Source organism: Exophiala aquamarina, assembly GCF_000709125.1.
Source record: "Exophiala aquamarina CBS 119918 chromosome Unknown aczIA-supercont1.1, whole genome shotgun sequence".
Taxonomy (NCBI): domain Eukaryota; kingdom Fungi; phylum Ascomycota; class Eurotiomycetes; order Chaetothyriales; family Herpotrichiellaceae; genus Exophiala; species Exophiala aquamarina.
Window position 1 is genome coordinate 4,525,628 of NW_013550587.1, and position 15,978 is coordinate 4,541,605.

A 15,978-nucleotide genomic window follows, 5' to 3' on the forward strand; every position below is an offset into this window, starting at 1 on the left:
GTGCACAAAATGTATCGTTGGCCGTGACATAACCTCCCAATTTCGAAACAATCCGTGACAAGGACACCCGGGCATTCTTCGGGGCGTAATACTGGAGGTCCATAGGACAATCTGTACCGATAGAAAGTATTGACTTTGCCTCTTTGTACGACGGCAGACAGGCAGTCAAGGTGTGGGCGCCGAAGCGTTGAGCTTGCTCGAACCTATTACATAGTATCAGATATGCTGTCAGATTTCCGGTTCGATTGCTGATGCTATACGAGGGATATTTATGTCAGTTTATACATAGTACGAAAATCCCTGGAGATGATATAAAAAGACCTGTGGAGGATGGTGCGGAACATATTTAACTCTGGAGCACGAGTTTGTAAATCCCAATATTGCACCGCCTGTTTCAGTCTCAGTCCCAGATCCGCTCAATCAAACTGAAGCTCATCCATACTCATGTCGAAGCCAACAATCGTCGCCGTCCACGGCGCCTGGCATGGACCAGCGCATTTCCAGCCGCTGACGGATAAACTTCCCTCGCATGGACACAGAGTGATCACTGTAAAAATGCCCTCTGTGCACTACGCGGAACTAATGTGCCACCACCTAGCGACATGAAGGAAGACATCAAGAGTATCCGGGAAATCATCCTCGCCGAGCTCGAGGCTCATCTAGGGACGGACGTCGCCATCCTCACACATTCACATGGCGGCCTGCCAGGCCTGGCCGCGATCGAAAACCTAGACAAGAAATCTCGGATCGCAGCAGGCTTCCAAAACAGAGTTTCCGCTCTTCTGCCCATGGCAAGCCTTCTCGTGCCTGCAGGTGTGTCGGGATTTGACTGGGGCGGCGGGAACATTCCCCCATCGATTGTCGTGAAGAACGTTCCATCCCCAGTCGATGGTAAGTTGGAAGTCGAAATGTCGACTCCAAACCCAAATCCAGTCCCCATCGAGTTGTTCTACCATGATGTTCCCCAGAAAGAGGCCGAGCACTATTCTTCGCTGCTCATTCCGCAGGTCATTTCCGTCTTTCGCACTCCGGTTCCATTCGCAGGCTGGAAAATCGTCCCGATATATTACCTGATCGCCGAGGAGGACAAGGCGTTTTCTCCGGAGGTTCAGAGGATGATTATAGATCAGGCAAACGAAGCAAGGCTGCAAGTAAATCCGGATGGGGGCAAACTTGTGGTGGTGGAATCGGTCCAGGCTAGCCACAGTCCCTTTCTCAGCAAGCTTGATGAAACCGCAGCGTGGATTCGGAGGAGTCTTGGCGAGACAGTTTGAAGTCAAAAGATCTTCAATTCCCACTTGTTTCGGAGGGAGATCACAAGGGCCATTGTTGAACCTTGGACAGCCGGAGAGGGACAAGAACAAGTCGGTGGAGGGGTGTATATCGGTTATTGACGTAGAGAGAGTTGGATTTGGTAGACTCGGCTTGCAGGCTGTGCGGGCTTACGAGCTTTCGAATATGCTGCTAATGCCCTAAGAGTTCTGATATCTCTCGTACCAGTGTCGAACTCGTGATCAATAGCAGGAGTGGAAACATTCCCAGATATCATGGATACCAGAGACTCAGCTGATCACAGAACCCGAAACTTCCTAAAGGAAGCAAGGCTGAGACATAAATTATCACGTAAAATCGTGGCGTAGCTGAAAACTGAGAGAAGCGACAGTATTGGGGAACTTATTCTTCCCACTGCTTGCACAATCTTGATGAGCAGGTTGCCGACAGGGAATAATGGTCCTGGCTTGGTCCTCTGGTGCGTAAGGCTGCTGAAGAGCCCTTCAGTTAGAATAATCTGAGCAAACGAGCTTGAAATAGTTGAGACTGCAGGAATGCAGGAAGCAGAAACGGTTGCAGCAATGCTTTGTTGGATTTAGCATACAAATAGATCGAGCTCGATATGCCATCTTGGAAAGTTTAAGATCTGTATCTAGTTAGCCGGTCGCTCTCCCGTTCCAAATCCGACTGTTTGGGAGTCGGTTGGCCAGTAAAGGAAACAGGTGTTGTAGGACCGTTCCCACTAAACATGGCGAGCCAAGATCATGGCTAAAGCAACATGCATGGCTCAAGCAACGGAATAGGCAGTAGAAGCGAATTTGGGTGTTAGGTATCAGTCCCGACGTGCAAAAGCATGACTGGACTTTGATCGCAGGAATAGGCGACGTTCTCTTGTTCCAGACTTGTGCCGGTGCTGCTGATCTGCTCAACAGCCTTCTGCGCATGGGTTTGAAATCTTGTACATATCGCTCAATAGGGCAGCGTCAAACCTTCGACAACTGAAGATTTGTGTACATTATCGGAAGGCCGCAAAGGTTTGGTGCGCCAATGCCTCCAAATTCAAGTTCATGGGTGAGAGAAGCAGGGTTGATGATTTGTGTTCAGGAAATTGCGCGGAGCACCTTGTAAAATCGCTGGGGTTAGAGACTAACTATGTGTCGAAATCAAATTCGATCGAATAATGACGCTCTCCATGTGTGCCGAAGACAATGCTCACTAAAGCAGAGCTTCCAGGTTCACCTCAATAACCGCCTCCCAGAACTTCCATCTCCCACTCTCCAAGCAGCTGCACCGGGAACACCCAACAAGCCGTGGCTCATGCTCTGGAAGCCAACGCCGCCACCTTCACCACCTGCTTTGTAGCGCCGCAGCGCCTCTCGAAGGTGGTCGGGCAACAAGCCTCCTCGATGAGGATTCGGGATATAAGCTTTGGCATCTTTCTTCAGTCGCTCGATGTCCTTAGCAATGAGTCGTGACTGTGGATCTGTGGTTGTGCCTTGCTTCTGCTTCTCTTCCAAAATCTCCAGTTCTTTCTCTCGCAACGCTCTCTCGACCTTTCGGGTTTCGTCATATGCCTTGGCAAACTCGACCTGAACTTCGCGCGCGCGTTCGACAATTTCACCGACGAACCATTTGCCGTAGATTCTGACTGCCTGTAACGGGGCCGTGGTGACAGACTGAGAGACGATGGAATTGACGAGCCTCTTTATAGTACTGTTGTTTAATGATAGCGCGCGCCACTGATTATAACGTGCGTATTGATCCATGTCGAGAGTATCCGCTAGTCGTTCTCGACGCTGCTCTTGCCTCGTCTCTTCCTCCTCGGCCTGTCTCCGCTCCTGCTCGTCCATGTTCTCAAGCATGCCGTCAATGTCACCTTCATCATCATCTTCTCCCTCGACAGCACCAGATCGAGCGCTGAACACTGATTTCCCACGCGCACCTGCTCGTCCATCTCCGTCTACTTGGCTTGCGTTGTCTGCGCCTCCCGCAGCAGCGGATTTGATATCGGCATCGTTAAGTTGGGCCGACTTTCTGGGCCGACCTCTGCCTCTTGGAGCCGCCTTGCTGCTCACTCCTGAAAGCAGGCTGTTTGTGACGCTTCCTGTCTCTGATCGTGCGCTCGTGACTGCAGAGCCATAGAGTGGCTCAGCAGGGAATGAAGTTTGTCTGAGGGGATGTATCTTAGGTCTTTTGTCTCTTCCCTGACCAGAAACCTGTGAACTCATCGAGGCCCTCTTCTTGGGATTCGGCAGGCTTGTAGGGAAGGGGGCTGGTGGAGAGCTCGCCATTGATCCGGGAGGGGAGAGTAGATTGCAAGATGCGCGGGCGCAGTATGAGGCGCAATGATGTGAGATCGGAAGAGGAGTCGAGAGTGATCAAAAGGTAAGAGTGCTATGTGTCCGTGCGAATGAGAGAGGCCATGGACTGGAGGCGCAGGAGTGTTGGAGATATACAATGCAGGAGAAGAGTGATCGATTGACGGAAAATGGGAACCTTATCCAAATCGCGGGCCTGCATGACGGATGGGGGGACCAAACGCGCCTTCAGCCTTGCCAAGAAGTGACATGTGACTCAATTCAATCCGGCGTGAAGGAAAGTCTGTTCTTGGGGGAGACCTCAGCCGCCCTGTGCTTACAGGTGGCTGCAAGGCTGAGGTATCACCTCCTGGCCTCCCATCACATATCAGGACTGCCTCGTCACGTCTCAGCACTCCTATGTACCACCATGATTATTTCGTTGTCCTATTCACTGTTTTACTATGGGCTAGTCACCCCTAAAGTCTTAGACCTAGATGCAGATTCACCTTCAACCACTTCCGTAGCTTTCTGCGCATTCCGTTGAATCTGGCCATATTCGTACGCCTGAGCGGCATATCTGCATTTCAACCTGATCTCTTTTCCATATCTGTGGAAGATGAATGGTGCCGGTGTGCACACCAACGCTAAAAATGCAGGTATTGATGACGCCCAGTGGATGCCTAGATTGTGGTACATTTGTTTCGTGAAAAGCGGGCTGTTGTGGGAATCTCCATTAGCCACGAAGTCTTGAGGTGGACTCGAAACTCGACGACTTACAAGGCTGCAGCTAGGACTGCTCGTAGGAGAGCATTCGCTGCTAGAACGGACGCCGCAAAAACAGTGTAAGAATCGATCAGGTAGTTCATGCCAGATAGAAACACCAGCACAGACCCGTGGCAGAAGATGACAATGCCGAAGATGCATACTATCCAGTGTATGCTGGGGAAATTGGTCCAAGCGAACCAGAACATACCAATCTGAGATCCTCTGTGTCAGCGAACTTTTGGATACGAGGGGCAAAATGAATAGGCTCGAGCTTACTGGTGTAATTATCGCGCCGATCAACGCAGGCGGTAGCCTTGCCTCGGGCACCAAATTCTCTGGTTTGGCGATGGCTTTGAGATAGCGCTTGTTGTCGTAAATAGTATGAAGAGCACCGCTGATCATCCCAATGCAAATGCCGATAAAAGGCAGACCGCTGACGCCCTGTGCCCAGCCCCTGGTCTCTGCAAAAACGATCGGAAATGCTCCTAGCATCATGAACAATGTCGCGTACAGGATAGCCATGTAGACTGAGATGAGCAACACAATTGGCTCATATATCAGGAATGCCCATGGTCTGAAGAGCACTTTGCGGATCTTTTCTATTGTCCCCGCCTTATGGCCCGATTTGCTCTCATATATCGAGATGTGTAATTTGCCAGTTAACCTGGTCAATTTCTGGCTCCGCCGGCGCAGTATCACCGGAGCATAAGTTTCGGGAACCACCAGAGAGCCAACGATCCACATCGTTCCAGCAAAGAGTGTCATGACCCACATGACCCAGCGCCATCCAGCCTCAGAGGCGACAAACATCGAAACAATAGGCCCGATCTAATGAAGTCACCATTAGCGCACCAGAATTGCATTAAAGACCAGCAGAATTGTGCTCACTGGCTTTTGTACGACGAGAAAGGATCGAGACTTACAGCTGGACCAATGAATGCACAAGCCGACCATGCAGCGATACCAACGCCGCGTTGCTCCGAGACGAACATGTCGGCGATGACTCCTCCTGAATTAGTCAACGGCGAAGCTCCAAAAGCACCAGCAAAGAATCGGAGCACAAGTAAGATTGGCATCGACTTTGCGGTCGCCACACCGATGTTCAAGGCGGTCAAAATAGTATAGGTGATGAAGTAAAGAGGTTGTCGGCCATACTCTTCACTCAATGGTCCCCAAGCCAGAGGGCCAAGAGCGAAACCCAAGATAAAAAGGGATAGACCCAGCGTGATGACCAAGTCAGAGACATGGAACTGTTCTCGGAGTTGAGGCAATGCACTAAGGTAGGCTGAGGTGCAAAAAGAGACGGCTAATGTTGAGACTGCGACGACCGATAGGAAGATCCACCTCCGCCATGTTGCCCAATTGTATGGATTAAGAGGGTCATCATGGATGAAATCAACGATATAAGGCTCGACTTCGGTCCCACGGCCAGGATATTGATGCGAGTAGACCTCAGGCGTAATTATCGACACGCGGTAAACCAGTTGCCAGATTCTTACTTGGTCGGTCAGGGTAACTTGGCTCGGCAGCTCACTCTCGAGCTTCTCCTCATTCTTCGAAGCGACGGTCGCTAAAGCTGCTGAATCCTGTGGGTCTTCCTGAGTAGGCAGTATCTCAGCCATGCTCTGAGGGCACACGTGAAAGTCAGAGAAAGCCTTGACAGCGTTCCGAGAATTGGACCTCTTTAAACATTGACAAGTCCCCGCAAGACGAAAATACCTTTACACAAAGGATTTTACTAATATATTTCCACAAGTGGGACTTGGGACACGGTACCTCGGTTCCGACCACACAGGATGGCGTTGCTAGGGTTCAGGAAAGGCGAGACTAGCCTTAACTCAGGGAGTAAGCCGTAAGCCTCTAGACAGACAACAATAACGTCATTCTAGTTAGATTGATGTGGATCACATCTTTGCATATGGATTCCTCAAATTAGCATAACATTATGCGATCAGAATGCTCCATGAGCCGCTCTCTTCACAGCATTGCAAAAATTGATCGTTTTAGCGTGGATCTACCATGGTATATACATTTTGATGGTGACTCCATCGCCACTACTTTTAGGCAAGAGTGACATTATAAGTCATACCTTGCACGGTGTTAAGGTGCACAAACTTTCCAGGTTCCCCACCTGCAATCCTGATCGATGTCGCGTTCTCGCTGTCGGAGCTACCAATAGCAGCTTTTCCCAGAGTCACATATGCCTCCTGGCCCAGGTTCGAGGTGATAGTGGCCCCAGTCAATTGTCCCTTGTCGGACCAACTCATGTTGACCCCGAATCCTCCTCGGGCCATGAGGCCCGAGACTGACCCGCCTCCATTAGCACCCCAGGCTGGCGGAAGAGCTGGCAACAGTCGGATCAGGACAGCCTTGTTAAGGTCACCAGTATAGGCAGGTCGCAATCCAGTGCCGGTGCTGTTGCCGGTGCCGTTCACAATCGATATACTTTCATGGCTCTGGAGCAACGCTTCCACAACACCAGCTGTGGTGCCAAAGTTACCATCAATTTGGAATGCTGCCGGGTAGCCCTGGTTTAGTAAGGAAGTGTTGAAAGTACAGTTCCAAAGCTGATCCGTGAAGTAATCATGCACAACATCTGTGGCAAAGGTTCTTGCAGCAAGAGAAACTGTCCAGGCACGAGGCCAGCCACAACTACCGCCGCCGTTACTGCGAGATAACACAGTCAGTCGCGCAACGACAACAACAAAGTGATAACAATTTCTAGTGATGGAAGGTCAAACTTACTCAAGCCGGTGTCGCAGGCTCGTAAGGGCAGCGTTGAACGTTGTGGAATTGGATGCCGTAATGTGTGGAATAGGATAGAGGCCGACAAGGTGCGACATGTGGCCATTTCCCGGTAATGCCTGTTCGAGTTAACTGTCTGTTCCTTGGGTGTTTCAAGTAGCACGGAAGATACTTGCCTCCTCAAAGTCTTCCATCCATTCTGCGATGCCATTGTATTGATTTAATCTCAACGGAGGCAGCTTCGCCCTCATAGCCGTAACTTGGTTTGCAAATTCGGTGTCGTTGGTGATACCTAGTTCCGCCTGAGCCTCCAAAATGAAACCAAACAGCTCCCATAGCAAGGTATTATCGATTGTTGGCCCAGCCGCGATCGCTACTTGCTGCTTAGTAGCGTTGGGAGCATAATAAATGTTCTCAGGCGACAGTGATGGATTGGTGACCATGTAATCATCCCAAGGGGTCAAGAATTCAAGTGCAAACTGTGCGTTTAGCTTGAGATCCTGGTACATGTTTTGCAACATTGCCTTGTCACCGGTGAAGCGATAATGTTCAATGACGTGTGTGGCAAGCCAAGTAGCTCCCATTGGCCAAAATGTGGAGGAGAGATAGTTATCTTGAGGAGCAGAATCTCCCCATAGATCGACATTATGATGAGAAACAGTCCCAGAGCAATTGTACATTTCTTTGGCAACATATCTTCCTTGGTCCGTCATGGTTCTTATCAGGTCATTCAACGGACCGACCAAGTCATCAAGACCTAAAACCTCTAAATCAGATCCAGCCATTGCGAGAGTGAGTGGAGCAGACAATTCCGCTTACCTGTTGTCAGGCTGGGCCAGTAATTCATTTCTATATTAAAAAATGTGTTAACAACCGACGGTAATCCACACTGCTCAGCGTAGCATGGAAGCACTTACGCAGATTAATATTGATGGTATATTTTGAACCCCACATCGGATCGAAGTTCTCATTCCACAAGCCCTGGAGATTTGGAGGCAGCGTTCCGCTCCTCGAGCTTGCAATCAACAAGTATCTTCCATATTGAAAATACAACACGGCTAGTTCTGGGTCAAACTTCTTTGGCCTGACTGCGGTCATTCTCTCGACAGTAGACATAGCTGTCTGATTATCTGACGAGGAGCCAAAATCCAGCTGGAAACGGTCGTAGTATCCTTTGTAGTCCGCAACATGTGCAGCGCGGATATGGTTGTAGGAAGCTGGGGTGAAGACGGCCAGGTCGCCCAGCACCGCACCCTTGGTATCTTGTGTCCTGAAGGTCGTATGCGCAGAGAAGTAAACCGTAGCCTCATCTGCTCCTTCACAGAGCACATAGTCTCCAATAGTATAGACTTTCCCTCCTGATGCAACAATTCTAGCACCGGCGGTGAAACTTATTCCAGGTGAATCTGGTGCCCCTCCGCTCGTACTGCCCATGACCATGGTGTCGCCGTTGACAGGATATGAATACTGCTGCCAACGATTCAGGGAGGCCTCATCCCGACCGAAGTGGATTCTGAAACTGATGGAACCAGGTTCGCTTGCATTCAAACGAATAGCAATAATATCGGCAGGATTACTGGCCAGATATTCGCGCTGGTACGAGATGTTGGCATTGACGAAGTATACTCCGGCTGTCGCGTCGGCCAGGTCCAGCCATCTCTCATAATCTGTGATGTTCCCTGTCACGTTCTGAGATAAATTGATATATCCCAACGGTTCATAATGCCGCGTTGAAACAGGCGTTCCAGCGTAGCCTAAGCCCCCCAGGATCTGGGCTTGGTTAGGGTAGCCTTGTCGCACTTGCGCTTGCATTGTGGCAACACTTTGCAATGCATCCGGATTCACTCGGTGGAGGAGTGAACCCGACCAGTATGAGTCCTCATTAACTGTAATGTGATCGCGCAGGACAGTGCAAGGTGAGATGGCACCAAGTCGCCCATTTCCAAGGGGGTACCCATCCGTCAGATTAAGCCCTGCTTCGGACGCCCAAATACGTGATGGAAACAAAGAAGAGTTGGGTGGCTGGCCGACTGCTGCTTGTGCTGGACTTGACAGCAGTAGTAGTGTACCAACAAGACCAACTATCCTAGATCTCGCCATGATCAAACCACTAAGTAGTGAGTAGTTGTGACTGATCCGCTGAGGCTAGCAGACTCTGCCTTCATTGTTTATCACACAGGTTCTGTCTCCCCTTTGACGCGGTGGGCGGCGAACAATATACATAGTGTTCATAAGCTAAAGAATAACTCCGTCTTGGGTTCTAGTACACATTTGAGCACTTTTCGAGCCGTCGGACGATGTCAACACTGCAAATCCCCGCAGGATAAATTGTTGCATCCGCTCGGGGTCCATTTCAGCTCCATAAAGGAAGCAGATGCTGAGGAGCTACCTTTTAGCCGTAGACTTCGGTTTATCCAGGTACCTGGATTAGACTGAGTTCATTTGGATCATCATGAGGGGCGACTTCATTTGGACTCATCTTTTAAACGCCGCGGGTGAGTGCCTGCAGTGCTTGGGATAGTAATGTAGAATCTATGATGTCCTTAAACGTACGCAGAGCTTGGAGTTGGGTTTTTTAGTCATTACCGACATCTAGTCAGGCGTCGTTGCCAATGACGAACAATTACATATGTTCAAGCCAGTCGCGTTACGTCATCAAGAGCTAGATTCCACCATAGCACACAATCTAGGTGTGGACTACAACTCACGAGCCCAATACTCCGAAAGCAGGAGTAAATCGAGTACCTAACAAAATGTCCAGACCTTGAAGTTCTGCAGCCGGACATACCAATGGACTACACAGGCCAATGAGTTTACTCGTCTATACTTACTAGAGATGGAGACCTACATCTGAGGCCACTCATCCATCATGTATTCACTCCCAGTTAACACAAAGTCCCACTGCGTCTGTGTCGGCACATCTATCAAAAGACGATAGCTACCAGGATATAGTATCTGATTTCCACTCTCGTCGTACCTTGACAATGAGCCCAGTGTAAGATTGAGGCTCGCTACCTGCGAATCTCCAGGTTGGATACCAAATACTCTCTGGTAAGCAACCAGAGACTTCAGTGGACGGGGCTCAGGGCCGTACTCCCCAGAAATGAACGCAAGAGTAATAAAGTCAGAGCCTGTGCTGCCGCTGTTGGTGACATTGACTGACAGCGAGGAGGATCTGGTACCGGAGGCGTGAAACGGACACTGGTCAACGTGGCCATAGGTGGCAAAATCGCAAGCGGATACAAGGGCCTGGATATCAAAGGATGAGTTTGGAGGTGTATTGATGACAGTGGAGAAGTTGGTGTAGTGCAATCCATACCCAAACTCAACCGTGGCATTGTCAAACCATTTGTACGTCCGGCCAGGGTTACCAGTTTGTGGGTTAGGACGCAAACTCATGTCTGTCATTGGTACTTGGTGTACATAGTGAGCTGGATATTGCGTGATGGGCAATCTGCCTGCTGGTACTGACTTGCCAGTTATGATATTGATGAGTGCTTGACCTCCCATCATGCCAGGATAGCCAGCCCAGACCAAGGCGCTGACATTCGGGTTGTTGAGGAGTGCGGAATCGTCGACCTGTTCTCCCATGTGCGCCACAACAAGCGGCCGACCCAGTGTAGCCAGTGTCTGGACAGCATCAACCTGCATGGCATCCCATCTGATGGTATTGCGGTCTTGTCCTTCGTCTGCACCTTCAGTTGTAGAGTCGATCCACAGGATTGCATCTGCCTGAGCCTCAATAGCGCGTAATGTAGGATTTTCAAACCACTTTACGACGACGAGGTTGACATTCGATACATTTTGAAGAGCCATCCAAGGGGAAATCAATGTCCTCGCTGGGCCGGCGTAATTCCCTTGTAGCTGTGTCGTGGCGTTGATCCAGCCCCCAGCGAGGAGAAGGGTCATGTTACGGTCCGTAGGAGCCAGGGGGAGTGTACCGTCATTTTTGAGTAGAACAATACCTTCCGCGGCTACCTTCAGCGCGAGATCTTCCGCTTCTGGTGTAGAGACGTTTGCCCATCCCACTGATCTCCAAGGTGATTCCGGTGGGTCGAAGTACCCTGCTTTCACCAAACCTGAATATAGACGCAAGAGTGATCGGTCTAGTATCGACTCCTCTACAAGACCCATTGAATATGCGGAGGGCAAAAAAGTGGGATTGTAGTATCCGCAATCGACATCAACGCCGGCATTCAATGCTGCTGCCACCGTCTGCTGCCTTGTATCGAACGCACGATGATCTGTGAACATGTTCTGAATGGCAGTGCAATCAGAAGTGATGTAATTTTCATCGGCAGTCCAGTTCCAGTGACCCCGGAGAACGGATTGTATGGTGTACGAGTTTGCGCATGCAGGCACACCGTTGATGGCATTGTAAGAACACATGATCGAGGCAACCTTGGTATCCCTTGCACACTGCTGAAATGGTTGCATGTAGTATTCGCTGAGGTCCTGGGGGTTGACGATTGCATCAAAACCATAACGGGTGTTTCCTTCCCATCCCTCCAGATCGTACGCTGTGTAGTGCTTACATGTCGCGATAATCTTATAGGACTTAGGATTGCGACCACCTTGCATGCTAGTCACAATAGTGTCGATGTATCGCTTGACCAAATATGTATCCTCTCCTGGTGTTTCTTGACCACGACCCCATCGCGGGTCGCGGAAAGGATTGATATTTGGCGTCCAATAATCAAGACCAGATCGATTTGCGTTGTTGAATGCTCTTGCCTCAGTGCTAATCACAGTCCCAATTGCATAGAATAGGTCGTCATCGAAAGATGATGCCATCGAGATGGGCTGTGGGAAAGAAGTCGCGTAGGACCAATTTCCAGAGCTAGCGAATTGGACCCCTGGTGCTGCAGCAACTCCATGGAGAGCCTCACCCCACCAATTGTAGGGTGGTAAGCCAAGTCTCCGTACCCCTGGAGAGTTGTTGTGCGTGAGGTTGAGTTTTTCTTGCACCGTCATTGCGTCAATCAGCGCTCGGGCTCGTTCCTTCGCTGGCAACGAAGTGTCGCAGACTGAGTTGTTTGAAAGAGGGCCATTGGCACAGTCCGGATACTGTTGTGCACGTAATGGGCACACCAGCAACATCAACAAGACAACCACCATTGAAGCTGCCATTTTTGTTGGTTCAAATTTCGGCAGTAGGAAGTCATCAACTAGAGGTGAGCAAGCTGCCTTTTCAATAGTTCATTCCCACCCAGCTGGAAATATCATGCAAGAGAATGCTCAGAATTGAGCCGCCAGAGCTATGTTGACAAAGAACAGCCGAAATAAATCTTTGCACTTACCTCAGCAAGAGATCCTGCAAAACAAGCGACTGATCAATGATCACCCAGGACCTTCTAGGGAAGGAGAAACTGCCGGTGTGCTTGACAATGCACCCAGAACTAGGTTTTGTGAGAGTGGAGCGGAATTTATCCAGCTCATCAACCAGCTCATCATAAGAATCATCACAGATGAAGGGCCTCCTCAATGCTTCGAGACGCGAAGTCCTATTGCTCATACCTCAAAAAGGATAAGCTTCAAGCGCCCACAGCACGTGATTTATGATCCCGGATAAATCACCCCGCATGATGCGGGGGTTGAGCCTTGCACTGGATTTAGCCGGCGCTAATCTTCTAACAGCAGGATCTACATTCTATGTCGTTAGCCTAGGTATATACATGGCTACCTGGGGAGCTTCGTATGTACCGACTCAAAGGCTCGGTTTGACCACTGAGGCTACACCGGTAACTTTCTACCTCAGGCTAGTCACATTCCTTGGCTCCGAGGGCAGACTGCTTGCATCTGGAATGCTCATGATCCTTCAGAAACTTTCAACAGAAACTACCTAGGTTAGGTTGTCGAGCAAGCATGGACGATTCCTGTAACTGTTCCCAAGTCCACAAGCGGTAAATGGTCAAACACGGGGACATACAAGCTGACCAAGTATTATCGGCTGGATTGCGCTCCCGCAGAGGAGATTTAGGCTCTCAAGAGATCCTATTTGAATCTTGGAGCCAGAATCATTTTGGAGTAATGATGATCCTAATGCTGGCCTGGAGGCAGAGATCGGGATTGAGTATTGTGGAAATTTAGACGGTCTATTTTCCGGGCCCTCGTCAATCCGATGCTACTTTGACGATTCCAATCGGTACCTGAGGCACGAAAAACTTCTGCACAGATCATTTAACGATGCTTTTTCGAGGGCAGCCGGACAAAGTTGAAAAGCGAGGCATAATATACCAAATAGTCGTATAACCAACAGCTATCCACCACACGCTTACCTTATGTAGCTAGCTATCGGCGGCAAAGGCCGTATGGGGGTGGGCAGGTCACTGAGGTGCAGATCCTGCAAATGGAATGGCCCGTCGGTATTATGGTAATTATGCCCCTAGCGAATGCATAATGATCACTTTTAGTCTCGGGTGTGGAAAACACGCCGGAAACCCCCTCCAACATTTAGAGACCAACAACCGATGATTCTATAACACGCAAAGGATTCTGTCAACAAAGACATTCAATGGGGTGTCACAACTGAATCTCATCGTGAAACCCAACGGGCCTTCAGAATGGCCGGAGTTCAAGAAATCCGCTTTGGAACAGATGCATTGCTTGTTGTCATAGGCATCGACTCAGACCAAGTTGTGCGATTAAAGGAGGTACGACCTGCAGGCGACAAACCGGCGCCCACAGTCATAAAGGGCAATCGACTTCTCGACGGCTCTCTTCCATTGACCGACATACGGCTTGCGGGACATGGCACTGGCGAGCACAAAAGCTCCAAAACTCTCGTGTGCGGTTCCGTCACATCACGTCTCAAGTACAAATCGCATCGAGAATCTGAAAGTCCAGAGCAGCGAACGCTAGAAATCATCTCCTACGACGATGTCACGAAGCTCACTGTAACGGCGACTCTTGTCGCGTACCATGGGACGCCAACCTTACGTTCCTTTGCTACCGTGCGTAATGATGGAGACGAAGACATAGTGGTTTCCCAGGTCACCTCGCTCGTGATGGGAGGACTGACTGGGTCATTGACTGGACATACTCGTGAATGGTGGCACGAGTTTGTGGAGTCAAGCGCGACGAATACCTGGTTCCGAGAAGCCCAGTGGCATGACCACGACCTTCCCAGCATCGGGTTGGACACCATCGGCCTCTATGAACTGAACCAAGGACATTTAGCCAGCCATATCACCCACTCACTGTCCAACAGTGGCAGTTTCTCGACCGGTGGCATGCTGCCAATGGGAATGTTGAAGCGAAAGCAAGGAAAAGAGACGTGGCTGTGGCAGGTCGAGAACAACGGTTCCTGGAGATGGGAACTGGGGGACTTTAACGACGACATATACGTCGCTGTAAGTGGCCCAACAAACTACAACCACGCTTGGAAAGAATGCCTTCGGCCTGGCCAGAGTTTCACGACAGTGCCCGCGGCACTTGTTCACGTCTATGACGGAATTGACGCGGCCTTTGGGGCTTTGACAACCTATCGACGGAAGATACGTCGGAAACACCCCGACAACGAAACTCTTCCGATCATCTTCAACGACTACATGAACTGTCTCATGGGTGACCCGGACGAAGAGAAGGTCAAGTCGCTCATCCAACCAGCCGTATCTGCTGGTGCCGAATATTTCGTCATTGATGCGGGCTGGTATGCAGACGAGACCGATTGGTGGCCCAGCGTGGGCGAGTGGGAGCCTTCTACGAGACGATTCCCATCCGGCTTCAAGTCTCTCATCGACACTATCAGGGCTGCCGGTGTAATTCCAGGTGTATGGGTCGAACCCGAGGTCATGGGCGTTCGCAGCAAGGCCGTATCCGAATTGCCCCCAGAAGCCTTCTTTCAGGAAAATGGCAAGCGCGTTGTGGAAAAACAGAGATACCAGCTCGACTACAGCTGTCCGGCGGTTATAGCGAGGATGGACAAGATCATTGACAACCTTATTCTCGAACATGGGATCGGATACTTCAAGTTCGACTACAATATCGATGTCGCCAATGGAACGGACGCCAACGCATTCAGCTCCGGCGCCGGGCTGCTGAAGCATAACCGCGCCTACCTGGACTGGATCCAAGGTATCTTCAACCGCCATCCAGAGCTAGTCATTGAAACCTGCTCAAGCGGAGGACAACGGCTGGACTACGCCATGCTCGCCATCCATCCCATCCAATCCACAAGCGACCAGCAAGATCCAGTCCGCTACGCCGCCGTGTCAGCCGCGATCGCCACGGCGGTGACGCCAGAACAGAGCGCTTCCTGGGCATACCCGCAGCCCGACTGGAGCGACGAGATCAACGCACTGACCGTCGTCAACAGCCTGATGGGCCGCGTACACCTAAGCGGTGCACTGCATAAGCTCAGCGAACACCAGCTCGCCCTCATCCGCGAAGGCATGGACATCTACAAGACCATCCGACACGACATCAAAGACGCGACGCCATTCTGGCCGCTGGGACTGCCGAAGTGGCATGACGATTGGCTGGCTATGGGACTCAAGGCACCGGGGTGTCGGTATATAGCAGTGTGGCGTCGCGGTGGCGACTCGTCATGCTCTTTACCGATCTCGGGCATTGCCAAGGAGTCTACTGTGACGGTAGACTTCCTGTACCCGCTAGGCTTCGAGATAGATATGAGCTGGGATGCTGAAGAGAGCCTGCTGCAGGTCAATCTTGCCTCCACCGTTTGCGCGCGATTGTTGAGAATCAACGAGCGACAAACAACGTAGCATAGCATAGCATAGCATAGCGAGGCTTTGGCAGACAAACTAGGCGTTATCACACAACAAAATCAAGCCCTAAACACATCCCTGACAGGGCATCATATGAGCAAATCTCCTAATGAAATCACACAAATACTTTCACATATGCTCCATCACCCATCCTTGGCCTACAGGGC

The 15,978-nt window shown here is 50.5% G+C and overlaps 7 protein-coding genes across 7 annotated transcripts; 2 read left to right on the forward strand and 5 right to left on the reverse strand.

Moving 5' to 3' along the window:
• Positions 1 to 602: 602 nt before the first annotated feature.
• A1O9_01596 (uncharacterized protein) lies at positions 603 to 1,274 on the forward strand (the record flags this gene model as incomplete). Its single annotated transcript, XM_013410754.1, has 1 exon — positions 603 to 1,274. One exon carries the CDS (start codon positions 603 to 605, stop codon positions 1,272 to 1,274), a length of 672 nt encoding a protein of 223 aa, XP_013266208.1.
• A 1,233-nt stretch (positions 1,275 to 2,507) lies between these two features.
• A1O9_01597 (uncharacterized protein) lies at positions 2,508 to 3,563 on the reverse strand (the record flags this gene model as incomplete). The annotated part of the gene is made up of 1 exon (XM_013410755.1): positions 2,508 to 3,563. The coding sequence occupies one exon, from the start codon at positions 3,561 to 3,563 to the stop codon at positions 2,508 to 2,510; it is 1,056 nt and encodes a 351-aa protein (XP_013266209.1).
• A 782-nt stretch (positions 3,564 to 4,345) lies between these two features.
• Positions 4,346 to 5,959, reverse strand: A1O9_01598 (uncharacterized protein; the record flags this gene model as incomplete). The annotated part of the gene is made up of 3 exons (XM_013410756.1): positions 4,346 to 4,549; positions 4,614 to 5,165; positions 5,261 to 5,959. 3 exons carry the CDS (start codon positions 5,957 to 5,959, stop codon positions 4,346 to 4,348), a joined length of 1,455 nt encoding a protein of 484 aa, XP_013266210.1.
• Positions 5,960 to 6,397: 438 nt separating this feature from the next.
• Positions 6,398 to 7,180, reverse strand: A1O9_01599 (uncharacterized protein; the record flags this gene model as incomplete). The annotated part of the gene is made up of 2 exons (XM_013410757.1): positions 6,398 to 7,004; positions 7,083 to 7,180. The coding sequence occupies 2 exons, from the start codon at positions 7,178 to 7,180 to the stop codon at positions 6,398 to 6,400; spliced, it is 705 nt and encodes a 234-aa protein (XP_013266211.1).
• A 54-nt stretch (positions 7,181 to 7,234) lies between these two features.
• Positions 7,235 to 8,894, reverse strand: A1O9_01600 (uncharacterized protein; the record flags this gene model as incomplete). The annotated part of the gene is made up of 3 exons (XM_013410758.1): positions 7,235 to 7,839; positions 7,902 to 7,931; positions 8,000 to 8,894. 3 exons carry the CDS (start codon positions 8,892 to 8,894, stop codon positions 7,235 to 7,237), a joined length of 1,530 nt encoding a protein of 509 aa, XP_013266212.1.
• A 1,032-nt stretch (positions 8,895 to 9,926) lies between these two features.
• A1O9_01601 (uncharacterized protein) lies at positions 9,927 to 12,212 on the reverse strand (the record flags this gene model as incomplete). Its single annotated transcript, XM_013410759.1, has 1 exon — positions 9,927 to 12,212. The coding sequence occupies one exon, from the start codon at positions 12,210 to 12,212 to the stop codon at positions 9,927 to 9,929; it is 2,286 nt and encodes a 761-aa protein (XP_013266213.1).
• Positions 12,213 to 13,645: 1,433 nt separating this feature from the next.
• Positions 13,646 to 15,808, forward strand: A1O9_01602 (alpha-galactosidase; the record flags this gene model as incomplete). The annotated part of the gene is made up of 1 exon (XM_013410760.1): positions 13,646 to 15,808. One exon carries the CDS (start codon positions 13,646 to 13,648, stop codon positions 15,806 to 15,808), a length of 2,163 nt encoding a protein of 720 aa, XP_013266214.1.
• Between the last annotated feature and the right edge of the window lie 170 nt (positions 15,809 to 15,978).